Raw genomic sequence first — 25595 nt, forward strand, 5'->3', positions numbered from 1 at the left:
AACCCCGAACCACATGTGAGTCCATAAAAGCCTCTCCGGGAAGAAGTAACGCCTTCTGCTCTGCTAAACCTCGAAGGTCCCAATTACAAATACTCCAATGTGATGCCACAAAGAGGGGACCCTCTTTGAAGCAACTTTACTTTGCTTTGTCTGCTGTTTGGTATTTAAAATAATGTGTTTCTCTCCTAGTAGAAGGTGGAAAGATCCCTGGGAGAGTTGAGTGACAAAAATTGTATCAGAAAGCTAGTTTTAGCCTGACGAGATTGTCCAGAGTTTTGTTCAAAAGGCCGTGCCTCCTGAAAGAAGAAAAACCCAGTTTCTAAAATGAAAGAGTATATGCTATCTTGACTTGTTTTGAACTTGTGCTGTTTTATTTGTGTAGTTTTAATCAAAGTTTCCTAGATAAATTTTGCAGGTGCAGTTTTTCTCGGATCTGGACTGAGCACCAACCTCTGGACCTCACTCACCGGCAGTAGTGAGGTTCCACAGGCAACTCCCTCTGGAGTCCGTGCTTACCGGAAATAGCAGGATTCCACAGGCAATCAAGACGCCCCACAGGAGCTGATTGTTTTACGCTCGGGAGAAGAAATCCCTTGAATAATAACCAGCGAGTTGAGCTAAGGAATCCATGATCGGATCAGTTCCAGGCTCAAGGACTGGAGTAATGAAATGGTGCAGCTCTTGGGCCAGGGGCAGACCTGTTCAATGGTTGCCAGAATTATTCCCAGAGATGTTTTCTTAAGTATTGGTTAATGACAATGTGTGATTTCTTGTAGAAAAGGCTACCAGACCCCTAGCAAAATGGAAATCCACTTGAGTGCGAAAGGAAGGAAATGTGAATAAATGAAGAGTTTATAAAACAAAAGGGGGGATTGTTAGGAAATTAATAATGATAATGTTCATTTATTCAATTGTGTTTCTCTATATAAGGCGTACATTCAATGAGGCAACAAGAAACCCCCCATTGCAAGCATTTTCTATGAAAGCTTTGTTCCAGTTACTAGGAGCCAAGGAGCCCCCACCTTTTGTTCCTGACATTTGAAGATTAACTATGAAACAAAAACCACCAGTATAACACCTGGCCTATAAAACCAACCACAAACACAGGAGCATCTGGCTTATGCTAGTTTCCTGTGACTTGTGGTTAAGCGTTTCCTCTTAAAAGTTTATTAATAGCTTACTAAACATATGTTGCCTATTGCTTCTTTATAGATTTTAGCTCTATATAATCTTAGATAAATATAAATGCTTTTTATTCGCTTTAAGGCTTGCTAAGAAACAAGGCAGAATCAATATTTAGCATGGTAAATGAATAACTAGCAGAGACGGCAAAGTATCGCTCCTCTGACCTATTAAAACTATGTACCTATCTCTCTGCTGATAATTTCCGGCCTTTGTCTGTGGGTTGTGGTAAGGCCGTTTCCTCTGGAAAGTATCATAGCAACGTAGAAAGGAGAGTTAAAGATTTGTTTTAATTGCTTTCTATTCTTTATGGGTTCAGTTTAAAATGTATTAAGCAAAGGCATTTTTAGAATCTTAGTAAGCCAAATCAGTATGATTTTAACAAATAGGCCATTAGGGCAGGTATTAGTTGTAGAGTTATATTAGGTTTAGAACTTTGAATTTAATAAAATAAAACAAAGGGAAAATGATGCTGTAGGATGTTTACCTTATATGGTTGTAGGATGTTTGTATTTGATATGGTCATAACCTGAGCCAGCGGACGTAGAAGCTAGACTGTGAACTCTGATTGGCTGTTTGCCACAGAGGGAGGCAGGGATTTATGACGTCGGGGATCTATATATGCTCAGGTTTGACCATGAGTTAGCCAGAGGGAGACAGCCATCCAAACTTGACCTCCCTCTCCACTTTTGCAAAAGTGAAAATTAAAACTGTTTCTCTGAACAACGTCTCGGCCTAGTCATTGGAATCTGGAAGAAGGAGGTTATCCTCCAAAAACCGGTTGACACCATTGGTCTACAGAACTTGGGGATGGTGAAGGGTGAGCTAGTCTGATGTAGTGGTAACTTGCCAGTTGCTCTCAGCATAACTTACTTCACAAGATAGTTGTGAGGCAAAGATGAGCAGTATACACTTTGCTGAGCACATTAGATGAAGGGCAGGATAAATATGCTATATGGAAAGGTAAAGAAGCAGAACTACTGTTCAGTTCATTGCTTTATTGGGAAACAAAGATTGACATTTTCTATTATCTGAAACAAATTTGGCCTATATTTCATTATGTCAGCTATTATGTAAACCAAGCAACCATGTGGAGACTAGATTCTTCATTGCTATGGAACAACGGCCAGCCCTGCACCATGAGTGATAAAAGAACTGAGCACCTCTAGCTTATTAAGTTAACTACAAGCAGATTCCATGTATGTGGAATTACACCTCTGGGGAAGCAATCATGCTTTCCTGGAAGGCTTAAGTTTGAGCACTTCTCATTTTTAACACAGCAATATAAATAAGGTCAGGTTATATACATTAGTCAGATTAAGGTGGTGGACTTGCAGGTGGCACATTGCATCTCTGAATTCTCACGTTTTTAAAAAATCAAATGGGTTGTACATTAAAAAGAAAAAACCTTTGCTAGCATAACAAGAAGTTTTCAGAAGGTAAATCCTGGCTCATATGAAGACTACTAATTAGTGAAAAAAGTTAATTTACTTTGCTTAATAGATGTGTTGGTAGAAGAGTTAGATTTGTAGCACTAGAGACCAGCAAGATATTCAGGTGTAAGCTTTTGAGAGTTGACAGCTTAGGCTCTCAAAAGCTTACACCCTACAAGTCTTGTTGGTCTCTAAGGTGCTATTGGACTAAAATCTAGCTTTGCTTAATACTAGGGTTATTGACTTCCCAGTGGGAGCTGGAGGTCGCCTGGAGAAAATGGTAACTGCTGCTTTGGACAGTGGATTACATGGCATTCTGTCATGCTAAAGTCTCCTCCCCAAACCCTGTCCTCCCCAGAATCCACCCCACAAATGTCTAGGAATTTTCCAACTCAACACCTTCTGCAAACATCATACCGTATAGAATTGCAAAGGAGCTTAAGGGCATTTTAAAGACGAACATTTCTTAGATATTATCCCAGCATAAGATTTCGTGGCCAACACCAATTTCAGCTCAAATTAAAAATGGAGAAGACCCTACTCTACACCCACAGTTACAATTTAAAACAAGGAAAACAACACCGTGCTTGTTAGTGGAGACGCGGGTTGGCAGGTATGGATGTGTGCAAATAATGCAGATAGATCCAAGTGGGCAGCTGTGTTGGTCTGAAGCAGTTGAACAAAGCAGGAGTCAAGTGCACCTTTAAGACCAACTAAGTTTTATTCAGAACGTAAGCTTTCGTGTGCAGGAAACTTTTATTACCTTCTATGGCTATCCAGACCAAATGGGCTTCTAAATTGCCACACTGTTCCACCATGTGATCCCAGCCAATTTGCCCTCTTAATCAACACACTGCATGTATTTCAGCCCACTATACCTGATCCCCTCGTCTGAAGAAGTGTGTTTTTTAGCACACGAAAGCTTACGTTCTGAATAAAACTTAGCAACTTGACTCCTGCTTTGCAAATAATGCAGCTTGGCTCGGCCTGCCATTAGAAGTGTGCGTTTACAACGGTATAGTAACGAGGGTTTTGTACTAAAAGGCAATCCCCATCCCCGATTCATTCTGTTCCTTCAACTCATTAACGATAAGGTGTCAGAGTTGAATAGCGCGTCTCTTTTACGCGGGCGATGGTTGGAGGAACTGCTTGTGGGTAGAGCTGAGCATTCACCAATCGGCTGCCCGAGTTTGAGGGCGAGGCTATCTTTTGCAGCCCTTTTCTGGGCGCTGAGAGCTTTACGGCTTTGGTGCATTATGTTGTTGAAGTTCAGCCTCGCTGTGGTCTCTCGGCGTGTTTTTCTGAGGAAGGGCGTCCCGAGCTTTTCCTGCAGACCCGCTGCGCCCATGTCGACGCTGCTGATCAGTCAGTCTCAGTATGCGTGGCTCAAAGAGCTAGGACTGAAAGAAGAAAACGAGGGTGTTTATAATGGCACCTGGGGAGGAAGAGGAGAGGTAGGATTGACAGAAGCGGCCCCGCTAACTTCCTAAAAGCTCGAGCTGAAGCCAGATCCTGAAGTCGTGTGAAGTTACAGCCTTCCAATCGATGTCCTCGTCTTTGCTTCAGCTCTCCGGGGTTTGCAACGCTGCCGGTGTTTGCCTTCTCTTTTAAGTACTCGTTGGCTCAGATTGCTAGGCACGAAGGGCAGCTTATTAGAAACGGCAGGGTCGGGGAAGGTTTCTGTCCGATTTTTTAAAAGGTTTTTTTTACTTGCAGTATTACTTCAAAAATTGATCTCTTATATTTAGAAATCATTGTTACAACATACCTAAAATGTTTTGTACACTACAGCTATTATGCTCATAACTGAGGTTGATTTGCTTGCTACTAGCTAGTGAATTAAGTGTGGATTCTTGCTTCTGAATTAGATGTGATATTTCCTGGCTTTTGATTTAAATTTATGCCTATATGACTAAATTAAACTTCTTGGGTCTAGTCACACATGCTAAATAACGCGGTCTCAGACCACTTCAGAAACACTTTGAAAGTGGATTTTGTCATTTCACACAGCAAAATCCTATTGGAAAGTGCCTTGAAAGTGAATTGAAAACGCATTATTTAGCGTGTGTGACTGCACCCCTTCACTTTTAGTTTTTAGAGCTTTACATGAAATGTATGTCATCTTAGAAACCTATGGTGCATTCACAGTACACTAAATAATGCGTCTTACATCTAGATTTTTACTGTGTAAGAATAGCAAAAATCCAGATGTAAAAAACACATTTTTTAGTGTACTGTGAACGCACCACTAGTGTGTGTCCAATGATTCATGGAATTCATGCTCTTGTGTTGGTAAAGCAAGCTTTCTTGGTTTTCTATGGAGAGTTGATATCACCCAAAAAAAAAGCAAAGAAGCCTTTATAAGCAAAGAAGCCTTTATAAGCTGGAAGCCTGTTCATTTTAGGTCAGTGTTGATATGCCACTGGACAATCCATACAGCCTCCCACTGAGTGTGGACTTCCCCTATTGTGCTTCTTCCTATTATGTGCAGAATTTGTGTATGCAGCCTGCTGTACTGAATTTCATGTTGAGCTGAGCTTGGCTAAACCTTTTTCAATATGTAGTGACTTTTAGCTATGTTTCTAATCTGCCCGTGTAAGATAAATGTCTCCTATTTAGGTCGTGACAACATATTGCCCTTCTAACAATGAGCCAATAGCCAGAGTTCGTCAGGTAAGATTTTATTTTCTGTGCCATACTGCAAAAACTGGTTATGCCCTTAAACTGTCACAGGTTAATAGAACAAAGCAGTAGACAAGTGCACCTTTAAGACCAACTAAGTTTTATTCAGAATGTAAGCTTTCGTATGCTCTTAAGCAGACTTCATCAGACAAAATGGGAATGGCAAGCAGCATTCTGGCTTTGTTAGTTTAAATAGAGGGCATGGTTTCTCAAGAGGTTATAACATCCATTATAGTTTGCCATTAGAAAAAAAGGAAGACATTAAAATACAGTGGAGGATGGGTTAGTATATGCAATAAGACAAACAGCTAATATCCCCCAATTGATTGTCTCATTACATATACTAACCCACCTTCCACTATACTTTAATGCACCCTGTTTTTTCTAATGGCTAACTTATATTATTTCTCTTTTAGAACAGTGTATCAGACTATCTGGTTTTTTGTTTTTGTCTTTTTTGTATTGACATACTCAAATGGGGGATGTTACCTAGACGTTACCTAGTTTTATGGCACTTTGCACCTACAACAGCAGTTTGCTTTTTTCACCCTCCAGTGTTGTTTCAGCCCTGCTTTGTTCTAACACTAACAAACACAGATCCCTATTTGTGATTCTTTAATCTGCTAAAAACATTCCCATGATTCTATATACCTACTCACTGTCCACTTGTATTAAGAATTGCTGGCCATTCCAATTTTGTCTGATGAAGTCTGCTTAAGAGCATATGAAAGCTTACATTCTGAACAAAACTTAGTTGGTCTTAAAGGTGCTCTTGTTTACTGCTTTGTTCTATTGCTTCAGACCAACACGGCTGCCTACTGGGATCTGTCACAGATTAAGTTTGGAATACTGGAATATTAATAGTGTAATCCTAAATAGCTGCTGTAGAAATTCTCTGTAGGATTGCAAAGTAAGAAACTAACTGTGATATGGATGCTGAAGTCCTGTGGTTAGACTCTCCTGTCTTTTTCAAGAGTGTTGAAATGGTGCTTTCTTGGAATATCACTGTAGAAGCAGGGGAGAGATGATGCTAGCATTCACCTTTTTTTTTTTTGCTGTTTGCCTCAGTGTTCCTTTATGGCAGTGGGATGTGGCAAAGCATCAGATATGCTGTGTCATTTTTTATAAGAATTGAACTTAAATTGTCTATTAGTCAACCCAGCCCTTTTTTCCTGGCAAAAGTGAAGGTACGCTCTGTAATAGTAGTGTCCTGTTCTGGATATCTGGGAGTCCAGGCTGCTGGAACTTATACTTGAAAAACCATAACTCTGTGTAAGATTTGATTACTAGTCCCTTACTACCTGGTCTTGTTGAAGCAGCTTGCTTTCTTCTCTGAGGGAATGCTCTAGGGGCCACTTTTAAAGATGACAAAGCCTCTTTCTGCACAGTTATGTTGAATAACACCTTTTGTGCACTGCAACTGAACTGTGTAGGTGTCAGTTGCTGCTGGGTCAGAAGTGGCTGTAGCTACTTTTATGGGGAGATCAGGGCCCTTGTTCAGAGCAGAGATAAGACCTTCCTTGTGTCACATCATACACACCACTCTAAAGCAACAATAAAATTTAGGATCAGATGATTTTTTAATTTGTACTGCTTATAAATAGTGTGTTAACTATTTTTGCTTGACAAGATTTGGGATTGGTGGTTTGTGAAACTCTAAATCGAGTGTCTTCTCTCTTCCTTCAGTTCTACATTTTATAGTCTTGGCTATGCTGATACATTTTGTTTAAATAACTGTGTTGCTTTTCACTTTTGGAAAACCTTCCATCTGTAGATCTGAATTAGAATATATCTACTGTGTGTCCCATGATTTCCAAAATCCATTAGAACTTCTTAATGCAGCATTCCTTTTACTTTGTTATTTTGTATAGATTCTTGTATCAATCATAAGCAAAGTTGATGATTTTTTTTTTAGGCCAGCTTGGAAGACTATGAAGAAACAGTTAAAAAAGCCAAAGAGGCTTGGAAAGTATGGGCAGAGGTGAGTAAAATTACTTCACGTTTTCCTGAAATCTCTTTTCTAGAATAAATACACTTCAATGAGCCATGAATCCATTGAATAGTCTTTTCTTCTTAAAGGAATACATTAAGTTTCTGATCTGTTCTCATTTGTTTTTCCACAAGTCCTTCTTTAAAAGGCTTACTTGCGGTACTGCCACTTGAAGTATCCTAGTTGCTGTATGATTTGTGCTCAATTTATGTCAGTTTCCATGGGAGAAAACCTGATCATTACTGTACTATACTGCGCTTTTTTCTGGTGGAATGAGGTGGAATGGAGTTCCAGAACTTCATGGAAACAACATTCTCAAAAAATATTTAAACATTCATGAGGAGCACCCATGTGTTTCTTCTTGATTTCCCTCTTGAGAATTCCAGCACTTCTCTTTCCAGAAAAAAAGGCCTGGTCCTATATTATAATAATAATAATAGATTTTATTTGTATCCCGCCCTCCCCGCCTAGGCGGCTCAGGGCGGCTAACAACATTTTATACATTTACAATTAATAGATAAAAACTTTGAATTTAACAATTAAAAATTAAACATATAAAAACCAGTTAATAAATTTAAAATACATCATTTAAGTTAATTTAAATTTAAATTCATCTGGCAGTAGTAATGGTTAGTTCCGTGACGCTGATTCTGCCAGTTTAAATAGTTCGATAGTAATGTAGATGGCGGGTCCTTTATTCACAGCAGTTCAGCAGTCGATGTCGATATACGCTTGTTTGAAAAGGACGGTCTTGCAGGCCCTGCGGAACTGGTCAAGGTTCCACAGGGCCCGCACTTCCTCTGGAAGCTGATTCCACAGAGCAGGGGCCGCAGCTGAAAAGTCCCGAGCTCTGGTGTTTTGGAGCTTGACCTCTCTCGGCCCAGGGATCACCATTTTATTTTTTCCCACTGACCTCAGTGCCCTCTGGGGTTCATATGCGGAGAGACGGTCCCTTAGGTAGGCTGGTCCTCGGCCATATAAGGCTTTGAAGGTAGTGACCAACACTTTGTACTGGACTCGGTATGTAATTGGCAGCCAGTGCAGTCCGTGCAGCCCCGGCTGTATGTGCTCCCGTTTTGAGAGCCCCAACAACAGCCTGGCCGACGCGTTCTGCACTAGCTGCAACTTCCGGGTCCGGCACAAAGGTAGCCCCAAGTAGAGGGCATTACAGTAGTCCAATCTTGAGGTGACCGTTGCATGGGTCACTGTTGCGAGGTCGCGACGCTCCAGGAAGGGGGCCAGCTGCCTTGCCTGCTTCAGATGGAAGAATGCTGACTTGGCAGTGGCTGCTATCTGGGCCTCCATTGATAATGAAGGCTCCAGTAAAACACCCAAGCTCTTTACCTAGCGCGCTGATTTCAATGGTGCGCCGTCGAAGGTTGGGAGAGCTATTTTCCCTCCCAGGGCGCAGCAACCCATACAAAGGACCTCTGTCTTTGCTGGGTTCAGCTTCAGCCCACTCAATCAGAGCCACGTCGCTACAGCCTGTAAAGCCCGATCCAGGTTCCCCGGGGCGGAGCCGGGCCGGCCGTCCATTAGTAGATAGAGCTGGGTGTCATCTGCATATTGATGGCAACCCAGCCCAAACCTCCGGACAATCTGGGCAAGGGGGCGCATATAAATGTTAAACAGCATTGGGGAGAGAACTGCTCCCTGAGGCACCCCACAATTTAGTGTGTGTCTCTGGGATCGCTCACCCCCAATAGCCACCCTTTGTCCCCGACCTGAGAGGAAGGAGGAAAGCCATTGCAAGGCCAACCCCCCAACCCCAATGTCGGCGAGGCGGCGCTTTAGCAACTGATGGTCGACTGTATCAAATGCCGCCGACAGGTCTAATAACATCAGTACCGCAGCGCCGCCCCGATCCAGTTGCCGCTGAAGGTCATCCACCAAGGCGACCAGCACCGTCTCCGTCCCATGGCCCGGTCGGAAGCCAGACTGGCACGGGTTGAGAACGGAAGCGTCATCTAGGAACCTCTGTAGCTGCAACGCCACTGCCCTCTCAATAATTTTACCTAAAAATGGTAAATTAGACACCGGACGGTAATTCGCCAATTCGGCCGGGTCTGCTGTACATATGGATCTGTGTTTAATATTAGTCTGTCATATTGACCTTTTGCTGGCATGATCTTAGTTTGACTTAAACTGCAATTTATTTTAGGTCTGTGAAAACCAGCTGTTTTGTAATAATTTGGAGTTGGGAGTCTTTATATCTGCACAACTGTTCCAAGGATAAAAAAGGACATTTTCCCTTCATGACCTATGGATCAAAATATATTTGTTACCAGGGCTTTTTTGGTAGAAAAAGCGCAGCAGGAACTCATTTGTATATTAGGTCACACCTCCTGATGTCACCATTGTTTCACATAGGGCTTTTTGTAGAAAAAGCCCAGCAGGAATTCATTAGCACATTAGGCCACACCCCCTGACACCAAGCCAGCCGAAACTCTGTTCCTGTGCATTTCTGCTCAAAAAAAGCCCTGTTTGTTATGTGAGATGTGTCACTAAACAACAGATGACCTCTCTTTTCTCTTCTCTGGGATGAAGTTGACCAAGCTATGTTTGTAGCATGTAATAACTGTGTTCTGATGTCTGATGACTTGGTTGATATTCCATAAAGAAGGAGTTTGGGATTATAGGATAGTCCTGGGTTACAAATACAGGGTTGCCACTTTCTGGAAAGTCAGGGAAATTGGGTTGGATGTCAGGGAAAGCCAGGAAAAATGTGATTAAGACATACTTTTGAAATGGCGATGCAAGAGGATAATCTACACTGGTGGCATAGATCCAGGTGGGCAGTGGCACCCGTGTTGGTATGAATGAAGTCTCCAGAGGCACATTTAAGACCAACAACATTTTATTAAAGGTATCAACTTCTGTGTGCCCTGCACTACATATCACCCCACCTCAAAGAAAAGTATGCTGTTAGGATACATTTACGCATCTGTCTCCTATTTTGACATATTTATTTGATTCACTATTCTCCCCTGAATTAAGCCCAAACAAATGGTGACCATATAAACTTACCTTGTTGTTCCTTTTTATATCTGTTGAAACATCTTCAATATGTTGTACGTTAATTTGCTGTTCAACCTCTACATATATGTATGGACTGGTAACTTCCATTTCAGAGTATCTGAGGAAGTGTGCTCGCATGTAAAAGCTCATAAAACGTTGGTCTTAAAGGCATCACTGGACTCACTTTGAACTTGTGGCAGTTGAAGTAGAGAAGTGGCAGAATACAAGTGTAATATAATGAACATATATTCCATAATTTGATTATATGGTTTTGAAAATGAGTCCAGTGTTACTTTTAAAACCAACAGAGGGGGGGGGGGCGTCGCTGAGTAGTGGCAGACGCGTCTTAGTGAAGTTCCTCAACCTTTCTGGCTAAATCTGGGTGCTACAGCCAAGTCGCAGACTCAGAATATGGTCCCAGATGGGAAAATCTTTAAAAACTAAAGTGAAGGCAAAAGATACAGCAAAAATCAAAGCGAAAGCTGCTGCAGAAGCCTCACCATCGGTAAGAGTCTTCTTTTCTCCGAACTCTTCCCCGGTGCAGGAAAACCACTCTCCTTTGACAGGCTCTAACATGGCGTCCGGGCAGAACTCTCCTGGTAAAGATCAACCCGATACCGATGATGCCCCAATTTGTTGAAAAGACCTAATACAGCTGAGGGAGGATATCCATGTCTACTTCAAAGAAACTGTAGAGAGCTTACTAGCGCCAGTTAATAGAGGGTGGAAGAAGTTGCAAATGTCTTAGAAATAACTGCTAAAATTGTGGAACACACTGCTGAAGTTTTGCTGGCTTTACAATCAGAATTAGAACAGCTAAAGAGTCCCTACTTAACACCAGGGTGGTAGCTCTGGAAAATCGTTGGAGGGCTCTAAACTTAAAATTTCGAGGGATCAAAGAAGGAGCGGAGGAAAATATGGACACAGCTACATTCCTATCGAAATGGCTAGCCAAGGTGTTTGCACAAGTAAACAGCGCAGCCCCTGCCACTGCTAAAGCAATGCGTTTTGGGCCGTTAGTGATGGCGGGAAACGGAAGACCAAGGGATAGACTATCCCAATTCAGCTATCCTAAGACAAGAGAAAAGATCCTTAAGGATGCTAGAAGACTAGGTACACTGAGGTTTGATGGGCAAAAAGTGCTGGTGCTGCTGGATTTGCCGGCTGAGGCTCTGGAGAAAAGAAAAAAACTAAAATTCTTTGCCACTAAGCTCTACAACAAAAACATAAGGTTTAGGTGGAGCCCAGTCTCCGACATACTGGTCTATAAAGGAGGCACGTTGTTTAAGGCATCAGACGTTGAGACGAGGAAATTGCTTTTGGACAACCTCAACATAAAACTGTCGAGAAGGGAAGAAGATTTGCGTGCCTTTTTGCCTGTATCAGAGGACCAACTATCTCCTGCAGCAATCTAAACTAACGACTAATAGAAACTACAAGATAGCAAATACTTGATGATAATGCAGAGTGTTTAAAGAGAAACTGTAAAACACAGACTTCACTAAAATGTCAACTGATTTTTGATTAGGTTAAATGAGTTTAATATGAACAGAGTTACAAAAGGTTTTTGATGACTTATTGCAACTTAAGTTATTTATAGTTATTTTAATCCTATTAATACTATTATGAATTAGATCTGGTAAAAATAATATAGTTAAGAGTTGTGAATAATGAACTTTTGTTACTGTATTTTATCACTTTAAAATAGTTATTGATTGATATATGAAATTTATAGATGATGAATTGAATTTTTTTTTATTAATGTTGATAGATGAAAGGTAAATCAGAAGACATGGTTTTCATATAATTAATTAATACTTAAATTTGTTTAGTAACGGAAAGGGGGGGAGGTCGGGTGGGGAAGTGATACAAAAATTTCAAATCACAACAAAGTTAAGGAGGGTAGTTAGTAATACATAGGGTTCTTAATAATAGGTTATGAAATTTAAAATCTGTGCAAGCAAACATTGCACATGTGTAAGGTTGAATATTTAGTATTGGAAATTAGTTTATTATTCAGGGGATATATAGTTAATGAATTTGAAAAATGTTTGTATTAAGGAATTTATTCTTGGTTGATAATCTCATTTACAATTTCTGAAAAATGTTAACTCATGCTAAATGAAGATGGTTTAGTTATAAGGATGGGAGGGCTAGAGGAAAAAGTGCTCTTACCCTCTACTATAATCCTGAAGGTTATAATTTTTTTTTAAAATAATATAGTTACAAGGAGGATAGTTGGGGTGAGTTGTTTTAAGTAATAGATGTAGTAAATGTTTAAGATGTACTAATATGTCAAAATTAAGTGGTTATGTTAAGCAATATTTTGTTGATAAAGTATAGAAATTCAGGATATGAACTAATAATTACTCCCTTATTGTATGTTTGAGACTATGTCTTATAGGATGAGTCTGTTTTTGTAACATGAAGTCTAGAAGCTTTAACATACAAAATTGAACATATGGGAGTCTGCTTTAAAATCCCAGAGAGGGAAGGTAAGAGAGTTTATTTTAGTGTGACCTGATTTACTGTAGTGTGATAGGCCTCCCTTGTTTGATAGGAAGGTTTCAGGGTAGGGAGAGTGTTGGTAACTCCCTATAAGTGGTAAGGTGAAAAGAGGTTGGAATCTTAGCTCCTGGTGGGGCGTTAGTGTTAAGTGTTCTTAATTTTCAGTATTGTCTTATTTATTTTCTATTCAATAGATCAACCTCATAACTTTTAACTTATTACTTCCTTGGTTTGGCAGTGATTTTCTCAATTTAATACAATTTGCTTTAGTTTATTCTGGTTTAAAGTGCTGATTGAAAAAGGATATAACAATGTCTCAGCGGTACAAAATTATTACATGGAACTGTAAAGGCCTTAACAACCAAATCAAACGTAGACGTATTATTAATTTGCTTTATAAGGAACGAGCTAACATTGTATTTTTACAGGAAACCCACCAAAAAACCACACTTACGCAATTCTTGAAATCCTCATGGTTCTTTCAATCATTCATTCCAAGCTAAGGGCAAGTCTTAAGTCAAGAGGGGTTGTGATTTTAATTTCGAAGATCACTCCATTTCAAAGTCGGCTAATAAAAATAGATCTCTTCGGAAGATATCTATTTGTGCAAGGTCAAGTCAAGTCAAATTTATTTTTATATCCCGCCCTCCCCCGCCAAAGGCGGGCTCAGGGCGGCTCACAGACATGGAAACCATGATTTAAATAAAATACAATACAATGTAAACATGAATTTTAAAATACAGTTCAAATACACAAATTAGTTAAAATAAATAAAAACAGATGTTATAAGGTGCTATAACATTACAAACAAACATAAGATGGCTAGATGGTTACAGGTCAATTCTAATTTCGATTTAGCCAGGTTCTATCTCAAAAGCCAGCTGGAAAAGATAGGTTTTGCAAGCCCTGCGGAATTGATTCAGGTCCTGCAGGGCTTGCATCGTTTCTGGAAGTTGATTCCACCATCGAGGGGCCATCAAGGTGAGCTAAATGGTTCTCCAATCACCCTAGCATCAATTTACGCACCTAATTTGGCACAGATAGACTTTATTAAGGATATCCTAGAAGAGCTAAACACTTTCAAAAAGGGGGAAGTAATCTTTGGGGGAGATTTTAATTTAATTTCAGACCTACTTTATGATAAAACATACAAGCAAGGGAAACCTGCCCGGTCTCTGTTACACACATCTGTTTTGCAAAGTACTATGGATAAGTACAATTTGGTAGATGTGTGGCGTACGCTAAATCCCGGTGCCAGGGAATATACTTTTTTTCTCCGGTACACGAGACTTATTCAAGGATTGATTTTATTTTTGTTTCAAAATCTTATATGAATAACTTTTCTAATGCCTCCATTGGGTTGCAAAACATTTCTGACCATGCTTGGGTCTCATGTGATGTAACCTCACAAGACTCGGACAATAAAGGGCCTAGATGGACTCTAAACAAATTATTACTAACCAACCAGCAATTTCTGAAGAAATTGAACAACAAATTAAAGAATACTTTTCATCTAATGCGAACTGTGGAGAGTCTCAGGAATGTGTCTGGGATGCTTTTAAAGCAGTTCTAAGGGGTAAACTGATTTCTGTTGCTTCTAAATGTAAAAAAGAAAGACAACAAAATTTTCTTGATTTGCAGTCAAAAATAGCTTTATTAGAAAAAAGACACATGAAATATGGAAAAAATTAGAATTAGTTGAAACTTCTGCTATTCAAAAAGAATTATTATACTTAAGACAAAAATACATTACTAGATCATCCAGGTCTCTTAAACTTTTGAAAAATAGGATTGCGCATCAGAAATCAAACTCTTTGATCCATGCTATTAAAAAACCTTCTGGTCAGATTGTATCCAACTCAAAGGATATGGTTGATTCTTTTCTTCATTCCTATAAAAACCTGTATGCCACATCTAACCCCAATCCTAAAGCAGCAGTCGGATATTTGAATTCTATTAAGTTCAATAAAGTCCTATCTCAGGACCATGCTTCATTTTTAGACAGGCCAATTAATTTGATAGAACTTGAATGCAGCTTTAACAAAAATTAAAAATAATAAAGCTGTGGGAAGAGACGGCTTCCCAATAGAATTTTACAAGCATTTTAAAGACCAGATTTCGGAACATCTACTAAACACCTGTAACACTATAATGACTTCTGGTAAATTACCTAACTCTTGGAAAGAGGCTAGGGTCATTGTTTTACATAAGACAGGGAAGGATAAATTGAATCCTTCTTCTTATCGCCCTATATCAATTTTAAATCATGATTTTAAAATTGTTTCTACTGTTCTTGCGGAAAGGCTGAATAAAATTATAGCACATTATATTAACAATGATCAATCTGGTTTCATACCAGGGCGATCTATAACTGATAACATCCGCAGAACACTCAATGTAATACAGTACAGTAGAACAACTAAAATCCCCTCCTTGATACTATCCCTAGATGCCGAAAAAGCATTCAATAAATTGGAAATCCCTTTTTAAAGTCTGTCTTAGTTACTATTCAATTTGGCCCTAATTTTGTACGTTCAATAGATGCGATTTATGACTCACCGAATGCACAACTAGTAATCAGTTTCGTTCTGATAATTTAATTTTAAACAGAGGAACTCAACAGGGATGCCCATTGGCTCATCCTGTGAGGGAAGACCTAGAAATAGAGGGCATTTTGCTGAATGGTACATCTCACAAAGTTATGTTTGCTGATGATACGTTATTTTATCTCAGTAACCCCTTGAATTCTTTACAAAATTTTTTAAAAAGTCATTGATTTATTTAGTTTATGCTCTGGTTTCACAGAACTTTCTGAAATCAGAAATTTACCCTATGGTGATATCTCCTACTTTGAAACAAAACATTTTGAGCAAATTCACCTATAAATGGGTAGAAAAATCTTGGAGATATTTGGGGATTAACTTCCCAGTAAACCTTAAAGATTTATTTCAGGCTAATTATTCCCCTATTATTCTCTCAGTCAAAAGGACGATAGCAGAATGGTCAAAATGCAACTTTTCAATTTTTGAAAAGGTAGATCTCTGAAAATCCTTTTTTGCTCATGTATTTTAGCCATTTTTCCTTCCTCCAATGAACTGGCCCTCGTACGTGCTGGCTTCGGTCCTGGCTTGTGTTCAGACATTATTGTCCTCCCATCACAAAAATAGACATTAAAGTTGGTCTCACAAAATTAAGATTAGACCACAGAATTTTATAGATTAGAACATGCCCTTTTCAATGAGCCCAAAATCGCCGTTCTCAGAGCTTCCTAGTTCAAGATATTAATTTTTTTAAATTTTTAATTTTTTGACCTTCCTTTAATGGCCGCCGAAGTTTTTCTATGGTTTAGTCCTAGAGAAGGTCAGGAGGCTTGACAATTTCCCTTCTTCTAATGGCGCCTTCCCGCTTTTCTTGCCACAAACTCTCGTTTTTGATGGTTGAGAAATCTTGCAATGCTTGAATGACGCCACTTCCTGTGACGTCTTCCAGATCAGCAACTCAGTGACAATGGGTTTTTTTGCAGAAACCACAAGTATTCCAAACATAAATTGTTTCTCAGCTTATAACTTTGTTTCTTGAATTTCAAAAGTCCCGAAATTGCCCCCTTTCCTTCTTCTTAACTTTAGAATATTGTAATTAAGTCCGAATTTCAATGCTTATCTCATAAAAGGTTTATTTTAGTCCCAGAATGATAACGATCTTCTTACCTTGAAACCAAATATATCCTTCTTTACTCTGTCCTTTCCAAAGATAAATTTTAAGATGTTAGAATAGTCCAAAGAAAGCTTGAATCTTGATGAATTTAAGTCAATTTAATGACCACGGAGACCCTCTGTAGACACTGGAATGTAATTCTTTGCCGGGGACTCTTCAAAGCCTAAAAGGAACCCCACTGGGACTCCTCGTCAGCCAAAGTAAATCCCCTCAGAATTTCCTAAGCATGTCTTGGCCTTTTCCCTAACTGAGAAAAGTAGGCAGCCGGTGTTGAAGTCACCTTCTCTGCCTAGAACAGAGGCTCCGGTCCGCTCCTCTTTGAGCAGTGACTCAACTCTCCATGATCCAACCTCCCAGGGTAGCCAAACTTTTTAAATGTAAGAGCTACATAGAATAAACGTCAGATGTTGGCGAGACGAGAAGGCAGGTAGGCTTGGTTTGGCTTGGCTTGGTGAAGTGATTTAAAGAGAGAAATGCCTTCTCCAAGCCATCTAATGGAGTGGTGGGGGCTTGAAGAGCCACACAATAAATGTGAAAGAGTCATATGTGGCTCCCAAGATGTAGTTTGGCCACCCCTGCATTAAATGTTCATTTTACATAAAGATGACAAAAATAATCACCAAAATAGAAGTATCAAAACAGTAATTTCCAATTACTTGACCATTGTATTTTAGCATGTTTCTTGTAGGCCACTGGAACATTTTAACTTGAAGCTGATGGAAGTGTTTTATGTTTATGTAAAATAGACTTAAGACATGGCACTGAAGTATCAGTGGCCTAACTCTGTGTGCTTAACAGTTGGCACTTAGTCATAAAATGTGTGCTTTTTAAAATGGCACTGAACAAAAAAGGGGGCAAAATAGGACTGTAGGAAACTGTTGCCTAATGGATTTAGATTTAGTCAACCTGAGCCAGTCTGGGCTTTATTAAGACCAAAGGAGAGTTACACAATTGCATGTAACCTGCAAATTATCCACAGGAATAGAACATTCCTGTAAGTACTGAGGTTAAACATACAAGGTTTAAAGTTAATTGATAATTTCCTAGCCATCCATACCTAATAGAAAAGCAACACGCGGTGTTGGGGTTCTGAAGGGAATTGGAATTATATATAATTATAACTCAGTGCTTAGTTAAATTCACTTGCAAGCTTTTTGTTTTGTTGCAGTTGGATTTCACAGAGGACAAACATCTTCCATAGTGCACTAGGCAAAGTGAAGTTTGCAAATGTGGTTTCTCTGCTCCTGATGAAACTTATGTAGAAGAGGCTGTCATTCCCCCTCCACTGACCCCTCCTTGTAGATGAGTCTGTCTGCTTCTGCTACATTGTAGAAATGGTCTGCAAGCTTGTAAGCTCCGCCTCCTTCCTTGGTACTGATCTACTAAGTACACATTCTACAACCCAGAATGCTCCAGCCCCAGAAAGCTCCTACTTGCCAAACAGGCAGGTGCTTTTGTGGAAGGCTGCATTGGGAACTACATTTTGAAGATGGCTTTTAAGAGGACAGTTTTTAATATGGAATAGCTGAATGTCAAGCTTCATGCTAAGTTCATTCCATGGCTATCATCAGTTGCTGAAGATAAATACAACAGTTATTGTAAAGTGTGCTTCAAACTTTTGAACTAAATTAATATGGGAATTAGAGTTGTGCAGTCTTATTCACAAAGAAGAACCTGCAAATTCAATCGTCAGCAATCCATTGCAATATGTTTCAGTTCAAGACTAAGTACATCAATAGATAAAATACTTCTCTGGCTAACTTTTAAAGTGTGGTAATCCAATGGTACAAATTTGCTGTGGACTAGAGGGACATCTGATTGGTCCTGTTCTCCTTTCACAAGGTGTTAAACAAGACTGTCTTGTAGTCCCTCTACTTTTTAATCTTTATGTACTCTTCAAATGTAATCTTCAGAAATTTATGTAATCTTCAAAAGTCAGCACTCCACACACCTATAGTGGCCTGTTTTACTTTATGCAGATGACATGGTGCTACTATCTAGATCAGAAATTGGTCTTTTTAAAGCATTAAATGCATTTACTGATTATTGTACTTAGGAGAAGCTATCTGTAAATTACGATAAATTATCCCCCCCTTTAAAAAAGGCCTTGTTCTAGACATAACTGTCTGGGGTGGGGGAGAGCGTAGAGGAGGCAGTGGCTCATTTTAATTATCTGGAAGTTATGTTCAGCCATAATCTCACCTGGAAAGTCCATGGATTGTTGCCTTTACTCTGAGGCTGAAGGTTCTTTTTTCAGTACCCAATGCCCATGATTCCCTGGCTAGGTGGGCATCATACATTGCTATAATAAGCACATTATTTCCCTATAAGTTTTGCTCTGCTAGGTGGTTGGATAATATTATATGTCTTGATAGAGCTACCATTGTTTTTGACAGTGTCAAGAAGTATGTGGAAGATTCAAAGCTCCCTAACAGTAAACCTACAGATTGCATAAAATCTGCAATGCAAGATTGACCCATGAAGTGTAAAGTAGCATTCATGAAAACAATTGCTGGATATTGCGAACCATTTCTACAAAGGTTTCAACCCTGAAACTGTTAGCACTTTTTTTGCATGAAGAAATTCATGAGCTAATCAGGAAGCTTGATGACACATTGCATAAAATCAAGAAAGCTACAAAAATGGTAATCTGATTCACAATTGTTAACAATTGACATGAAATCGAGAACCTGCTTGACAGAAGCAAGGTTGAAGCTGTGCAGGAAAGATCTGAAAAGAAACTAAATTAAGTGAGCATCAAATGGCTTGAGTTTTACCTAGAATGTCGAAACATGGTGGTAGCAGTTTTTGAAAGGTTTGTTGACATAAGTCTTTTGAAGTGCAAGATTGTTTGTGGCTTATCAGCATTAGATCCTACTAGTATTATAAACCAATGTTAGAAACACCAGAATAGGGATAGTACTTGAAAATTTAAATGCAGCAGTTCAGATCAATGACACAACAGCTGAAAAACTAAAGCAACAGAAATTAACATTAGTTGAAAATACCAAGTAAGTTCAGTTAATCATAGAAGCTGGAATTTGATGCCCCTAGGATGTGTTCATAGTGGGGTGAAGTGCTAGTGGAGTAGAGGTGTGATGGCTTGGAGGGGGTAATTGGAGGAAAAACTTTTTTTTCCAAAAGGACCCTTTCCCCTGATTTCCATTGGGAAATTTTGGGAAGCACTGGGGAAAAAACCTCCTATGAAATATTTACTTTTAGGTACAAATAATATTTATTGTGTATCGCTGAAGGCATTGCCATCAAACACAGGACAGAAAACAAGAATGGGTAAAATGATTCCTTAGGCAAGGTTTTTTACTCTGAATATATAGCATGAAAAAGTCTGAGAATGTTTTAATTTTTTTTTTCAGTGGAAAAATTGGGGAATTTTGTGGAATACTGGAAAAAGTCTTATAAAATGTGTGAGGGGAAAAAAGTCTTACAAAGCTTTTCACCAATTTCAAGTGTCCAGCATTAAATGGGTTGAGGAAATATTGGGAAATTTTAGGGAGCACTTTAAAAATAATGGTTATACTGTATACATAAACAACAACTTTTTGTTTGATTGTAAATAATTTGCCACCAATTAATGTGTTGTGGTGTTTCAGTGATAATACATTATTTTTGATGTTACAAAAGTACATAATATCCAAGGATGTTTGCAGCGCTGTCTGTTGTTTCTTGAAGAGAACTTCTGTCCAATTAACACATATTTTTATTTCCTCCAGAATTTTTCTACCTTGATTACCCCCCTCTACTTCTCAGATTGCAAAAATTAAAGATACATATGCTATGGTAGCATAGGGTACATCAGTTTGAAGATTTATTTCAGATTGGAAAATGAAAACATTAATTCTTTAAAATTATATAAATATGCTATAGTATAATTTTGTATGCTAAATTACAAATGGTACATTTTATGTTGTTAAAGCATAGTTTTGATAAGAAAGTGTTGCATATATTTCATTCTCCCCCCAACATTTTTTGTCCCTTCCCCCCCCCCCCCAAAAAAAAATGGAGGGTGGGGAATTAATTCTCCCCCATGGCTTGCTTCAAAATGTCTGACAATTTTACTTCTTTAGATAGGAGCCTGATAATTAAATCTATGATTTTTGCATGGGGGACCATAAAGTCAGTATTTTTCTATTTAACAGTCTATAGTTGCTAAAAACTGCATAATGTTTTAACTATTGGAGGTCTATCAATCAGTGTAAATTTTTTAAAAGCTAAATGAAATGGATTTCTTATGGCAATGCATGTGGTTTGGAGCCTTTTCCAGTGGGCAACCTAATTCTATGTAGATTTCACTGTATTTAGTTTATTTACTTCTGTGGAGACACACACAGCCAAAAGAGATTCCTGACTATGGCACAGCTATTTAAACAATACTTATTTGGACTTGGTGGGATTTTCAGACTTTTTTATGAACAGTATTTAAGAGTAATACTGATATCAGTTGCAAAAGATTAAGGTAGTTTTTGACTTCCCAAGACTTTTCGTCAATGAGTTTTAAACAGATTAAAGGAAAGGGAAAAATTAAGGTAAATTTTCCTTTTCCAGTTGAGTTCAGATTGAACAGCATTTTTGTAAGATAGAAAAATAGCAGGAAATTGGTTTCCTTTGAAGTATTTATGTTGTCTGAAAACTTTCCCTGTAGGCAACATGTTCTTGATATTGTAAAGATTTCAGTTAACACTAACTTTCTGTAGCTTTCCATATCTTTCTGTAGCTTTCCATATTTGACTCTTTATGGTTCTTTTTAATCTTTTTGACTTGAGCAACTATAGTTGCTGTATTTTTGTATTTTTCTTTCAGACTGGTTGCAATGTAGAGATTCTTTTTGTGTGCTATTTTATCCCTGGTTGATGTCTATTCAGCAGTAGTCAAATTGCAACTATGCTGTTTGAAACATAGGGTTAAAAAGTCTTCAGATTAAAGGTAAAAAAGAATAATTCAGCCTCTTGCTTAATTTCTAAATCCTTTGTACATTATATTTTAAATGTTGTAAGCCGCCCTGAGCCTGCTCTGGCGGGGGAGGGCGGGGTATAAATAAAATTTTACATTACATTACATTACATATGAGAGTAAATTTCCTCAAATACAAATATTGTGCTTATGTTAGGTTCCTTGCAGGTTGGGGATACCCATGAAGAATGCTTTACAAATATTTTAATAAGCATTTGTTACATGTTGAAATTAATCATGTGGAATGCCTCTTTGATGGAATGTAAGCAACAGCAGTGCCAGTTCAGAAGTTATCATTTGCAGAATTTAATGGGATTTAATGAAGCTGAATCTTAAGGCATAGAATGGGCAGGAGGTAATGCAACAATGGGGGAACAAGGGAGTATAAATGGAATAAGTGAGATGAAAAGAGGAAAGCAGTGGAGGTTGGGTCAACAGGGGAAGGAAATGTATGGAGTGGTAGAACATATGCCATGACTAATAGTTAGATTGACAGGTTGCTAGATGAGAATATGGTTTGAAAGGGAAGATAGGGCACCTAGAGAGGTTATTCCCTATAATTCTGTCCAGACCCCCAAACTACCTCCTTTTTGATTACCGGTCATATTGAATACAACTTTTCAACTTGCCATCTTTTTAATGTGGGTGAAAACTTTTTCCTCCCAATTTCTTTCAACATTCTTAAACTGAGATGCTATGGAAGGATCTACTTCTCAGGATTCAGCTGCAGTATTTACGAGTGGCTGGGTGATGTTTTTCTCTCACTCTATAGAAATACCTCTCCCTAGGGGTCCCAATCCTCCCGCCCTAGCGGGGGACCCCAGGTTTTCCAGCCTCTTCCCCCGCTCCCCAAAGAAACGGAAGCGGGGGAAGAAACGGCGCGAAGGAGCGTGGCGAGCCGCCCCTTCTCCGCTTCACCATGGCTGCTCCTCAGGCTGGGCCCATCTCGAAGGAGCAGCTGGGATGGGGCGGGGAGGGGGCGGCGGCGGTGCAGCGGCATCGCCCACTCCGCCTCTGAAGTGGAATGGGAGGGCGCGGGGGGGGGGGGCGGGCCGCATGCGCAGTGGCTCCGTTCGAGAGCGCGTGCCGTGCAGTTGAGGAGCAGGCTGAGGGAAGGCGGGCCGGCCGGCTCGCGGCTGTCTGGCCTCGCTCTGTGGCGGTGGTGGCGCCCGCAGGACGTTCCGAAGCCCCCGGGGCTATGACCTACCTCCCTGGCTTCCTCAGCGGCGGCTCTCCCTGCGCCGCCCTCCGCTCCCTGTTCAAATCCTCGGGGCGGCACCAGCAGCATCATCACCATCAACTGCGCTTCACCGCCCGGCGGAGGCGAGGAGGGTAAGCTTGGACGTTAAGGTGAAGCGCCGTTGATGGTGATGATGCTGCTGGCGCCGCCCCGAGGATTTGAACAGGGAGTGGAGGGCGGCGCAGGGAGAGCCGCCGCTGAGGAAGCCACGGCACCTCAGCGCGGATGCTTCCTCCGAGCTCCCCTCGAAAGCTGCCGGTGGGGGGTTCCGCCCCTCTCGGGTGGTGGTGGTGGCCAAGACCACCCGCTATGAGTTCGAGCAGCAGCCGGCTGGCCCGCCTTCAGGAGGACCTTAAGCAGCTGGTGAGTGGCCTTCCTTGGGTTGACTCAGTGCAGGGGTGGCCAAACTGTGTCACATATTGTGTGACTCTCGAAACCCCCACAGCCTCATTAAAACTAAAGTTACTTTCTTTCCACCTCCCTCCCCCTGCATCTATTTGTATCCCTTCCTTGTCTTGCAGCTCTCAGACATCTGCCGTTCATGGCTTGCAGCTCCCAAACATCTGATGTTTATTCTATGTGGCTCTTGCATTAAACAAGTTTGGCCACCCCTGACCCAGTGCGTGGGGGTGGTGGTAGAGTCCTCAGGTGCTTTGTGGGGAGGGCTGTACCACCTCAGAGAACAAGTGCATGATAGCAGTTGGGGGATGATAGCCTAGACAAAAAGTGGAGGGGGTTCTTTACACAAAAAAAATCTGGACTGGAGGGTTTCAGTCTCTTCTCCCTGGGCTGCTGGTATTGTGTTTGCAGAAAGTCCCTTTTTCTGTGCAAGGAGGAGCATTCAGAAACAATACCATCTCATTGCACTACTGTGTGGTCCCTTTAATTGTGATGGACAGAACTCCCTTTGGAGTTCAATTGTGCTTGTCACACCCTTGCTCCTAGCTCCACCCCAATGTCTCCTGGCTCCACCCCCAAAGTCCACAGATATTTCTGGAATTGGACTTGGCAACCCTACCTCTCCCCCTCCCCTGAACATGGTTTTCTGCAGGTGCCATCCTGCAAATGGGCAAGCTCAACAACTGCAGGTACACATAGGCCCTCCTACCCTATGGAGTATCCTGCCTGAAGAGGTCGGGAAAGCTCCGCAATTTTGACTCTCTGCAAACTAAGTAAAACAGAGCAATTCAGTTGGGATTTTTTTTATAAAGGCTGTGTGGAGAAACGCCATCTTAGGCAGGCTGTGGGCCTAGTCTTTTCCTCCTCCCTCCTGCAAATTCTTTTTCCTCAGCAAGTCTTTCAGGCTGGTCTTCCAGAAGGCTGCAGGAGAGTAAACCAGTTCCTGGGATGTAACTGCAATTTTTATATAGGAGATTTTGGGTGGGAAGCAGGGAGTTAAAGTTGGCAGCTCAGTCTTGGAGTTCAGTTCAGTTAGTCATTCTGGCAACAGTCTGAGGAAGGTATGGTCAGGCTTGCAATAGTCTAAGTAAAGTGCCTGCCCTGCATGTCATCCAGTTAGGGCAAGTATTAAAACAGGGAGAGGAGGAGCGTTTTTTCCTATTATGATTTGTGTCTTCTGTTCACTTTTTAAAAAATGCCTGTAAATAGTTGTACACTTTAAATAAATGTTATGTTTGTTAAAAGTGGAGTCCCTTTGTACCACATAGTTTCCCCAACCACTTGGAATGCTAGGAGTGGGTTGGGGAATCCCTAGGGTGGAAAGAAGTGGCACAGTGGCTGGTTGCCAACTCTCCAGGGGCGCCCCAAAGATCCCTAGAAAGCCCTAAGAAGGGTTCTTAGTGAGTCCAGAGGGAGGTTGGGAGACTGCTCCATCTAATCAGAGCCCAGAGAGGGACACTGGTGGCAGCAAGTACCTTGAGGCAGCAAAATAGAATAGCCCTTTCAGGTCAGTATACCAGGAAGGGCTAGGCAGGATTGGGTATATATATTCAGGTATATACACATACAGGTATATATATTCCTGACTATAGGAGCATCCCCCTTTTATACGTCAGAAACCTACATACATGTGGGACTGTTCTGCCCAGTATATACAAGTGCCAGACATTTGATATGACTCTTCATAAGGGTTTGCAGATTCTTAGAAATAGACAGGCATGTGTTTAAAGTCAATAATGTATTAAAAAAGAGTAGTAGCAAATGAAACCAGCAAATTGAATATAGAGTTGGAAACACACAGACACACTGAATAAGTGTACTACAGATTCTAATTTTTGTTAAGCTCTAACCTAAAGAATATTAATAATGTAAAGAGTACAAAAAATATAACAAAGAACCTGTAACAGCAAGTGGAGTCCACTAAGATTTGTCAGAGGGAGAAAATTGCATAGGTGAGAATGGGATGGAAGAGTAGAAGAGCATAGTCTTAATGTGTGTTAGGCGGGAGGGCTGATACAGAGATGCACACATTTCCTACTATGCAATCCACCTGGGGGTTTGAAGCCAGTTGCTGGAGCCTAGTATTGAGGTGAGATCGACAGTTGGAACAATGTGCTGGGTTAGGGTTCTTCATACCCCCATAGTGTTAGGGTACCAGGGCAAATAGGACACTTCTGAAAACATTGGATTGGAGCCAAAAGTTTCAAACCTCATTGGTGCATCAGGGAGATAACTGTTGTCTGGGAAAGATAATCTCTCAGAGTAGGAAATTGGGATGTGATGTCTTCTGTGAGGAATAAGTGGAATAGCAAATTAAGTTTATTTGGTCATCATTTTGTTAGATTGAATTCTGGGGAAAACATCATGAAAGAAATTAAAGATACATCCAACTCAAACAGTTGAGTTTGGTAGGCCACTCCTAAATCTCAGACACAACCTATTAGTGTTTATGTAATGCTAA

General features: G+C 40.3%; 1 protein-coding gene across 1 annotated transcript in view; it reads left to right on the plus strand.

Annotated features, from left to right (window-relative positions):
- The first annotated feature begins 3820 nt into the window (after positions 1-3820).
- ALDH7A1 (aldehyde dehydrogenase 7 family member A1) overlaps positions 3821-25595 on the plus strand; it is a 72008-nt gene continuing 50233 nt past the window's right edge. Inside the window, exons 1-3 of the mRNA XM_060235516.1 lie at positions 3821-4069; positions 5235-5288; positions 7213-7278. Coding sequence (XP_060091499.1) covers positions 3872-4069; positions 5235-5288; positions 7213-7278 — 318 coding nt within the window. The 5' untranslated portion in view covers positions 3821-3871. The remainder of the gene's footprint in view (positions 4070-5234; positions 5289-7212; positions 7279-25595) is intronic.

The sequence above is a fragment of the Heteronotia binoei genome, chromosome 4, assembly GCF_032191835.1.
Source record: "Heteronotia binoei isolate CCM8104 ecotype False Entrance Well chromosome 4, APGP_CSIRO_Hbin_v1, whole genome shotgun sequence".
NCBI lineage: Eukaryota > Metazoa > Chordata > Lepidosauria > Squamata > Gekkonidae > Heteronotia > Heteronotia binoei.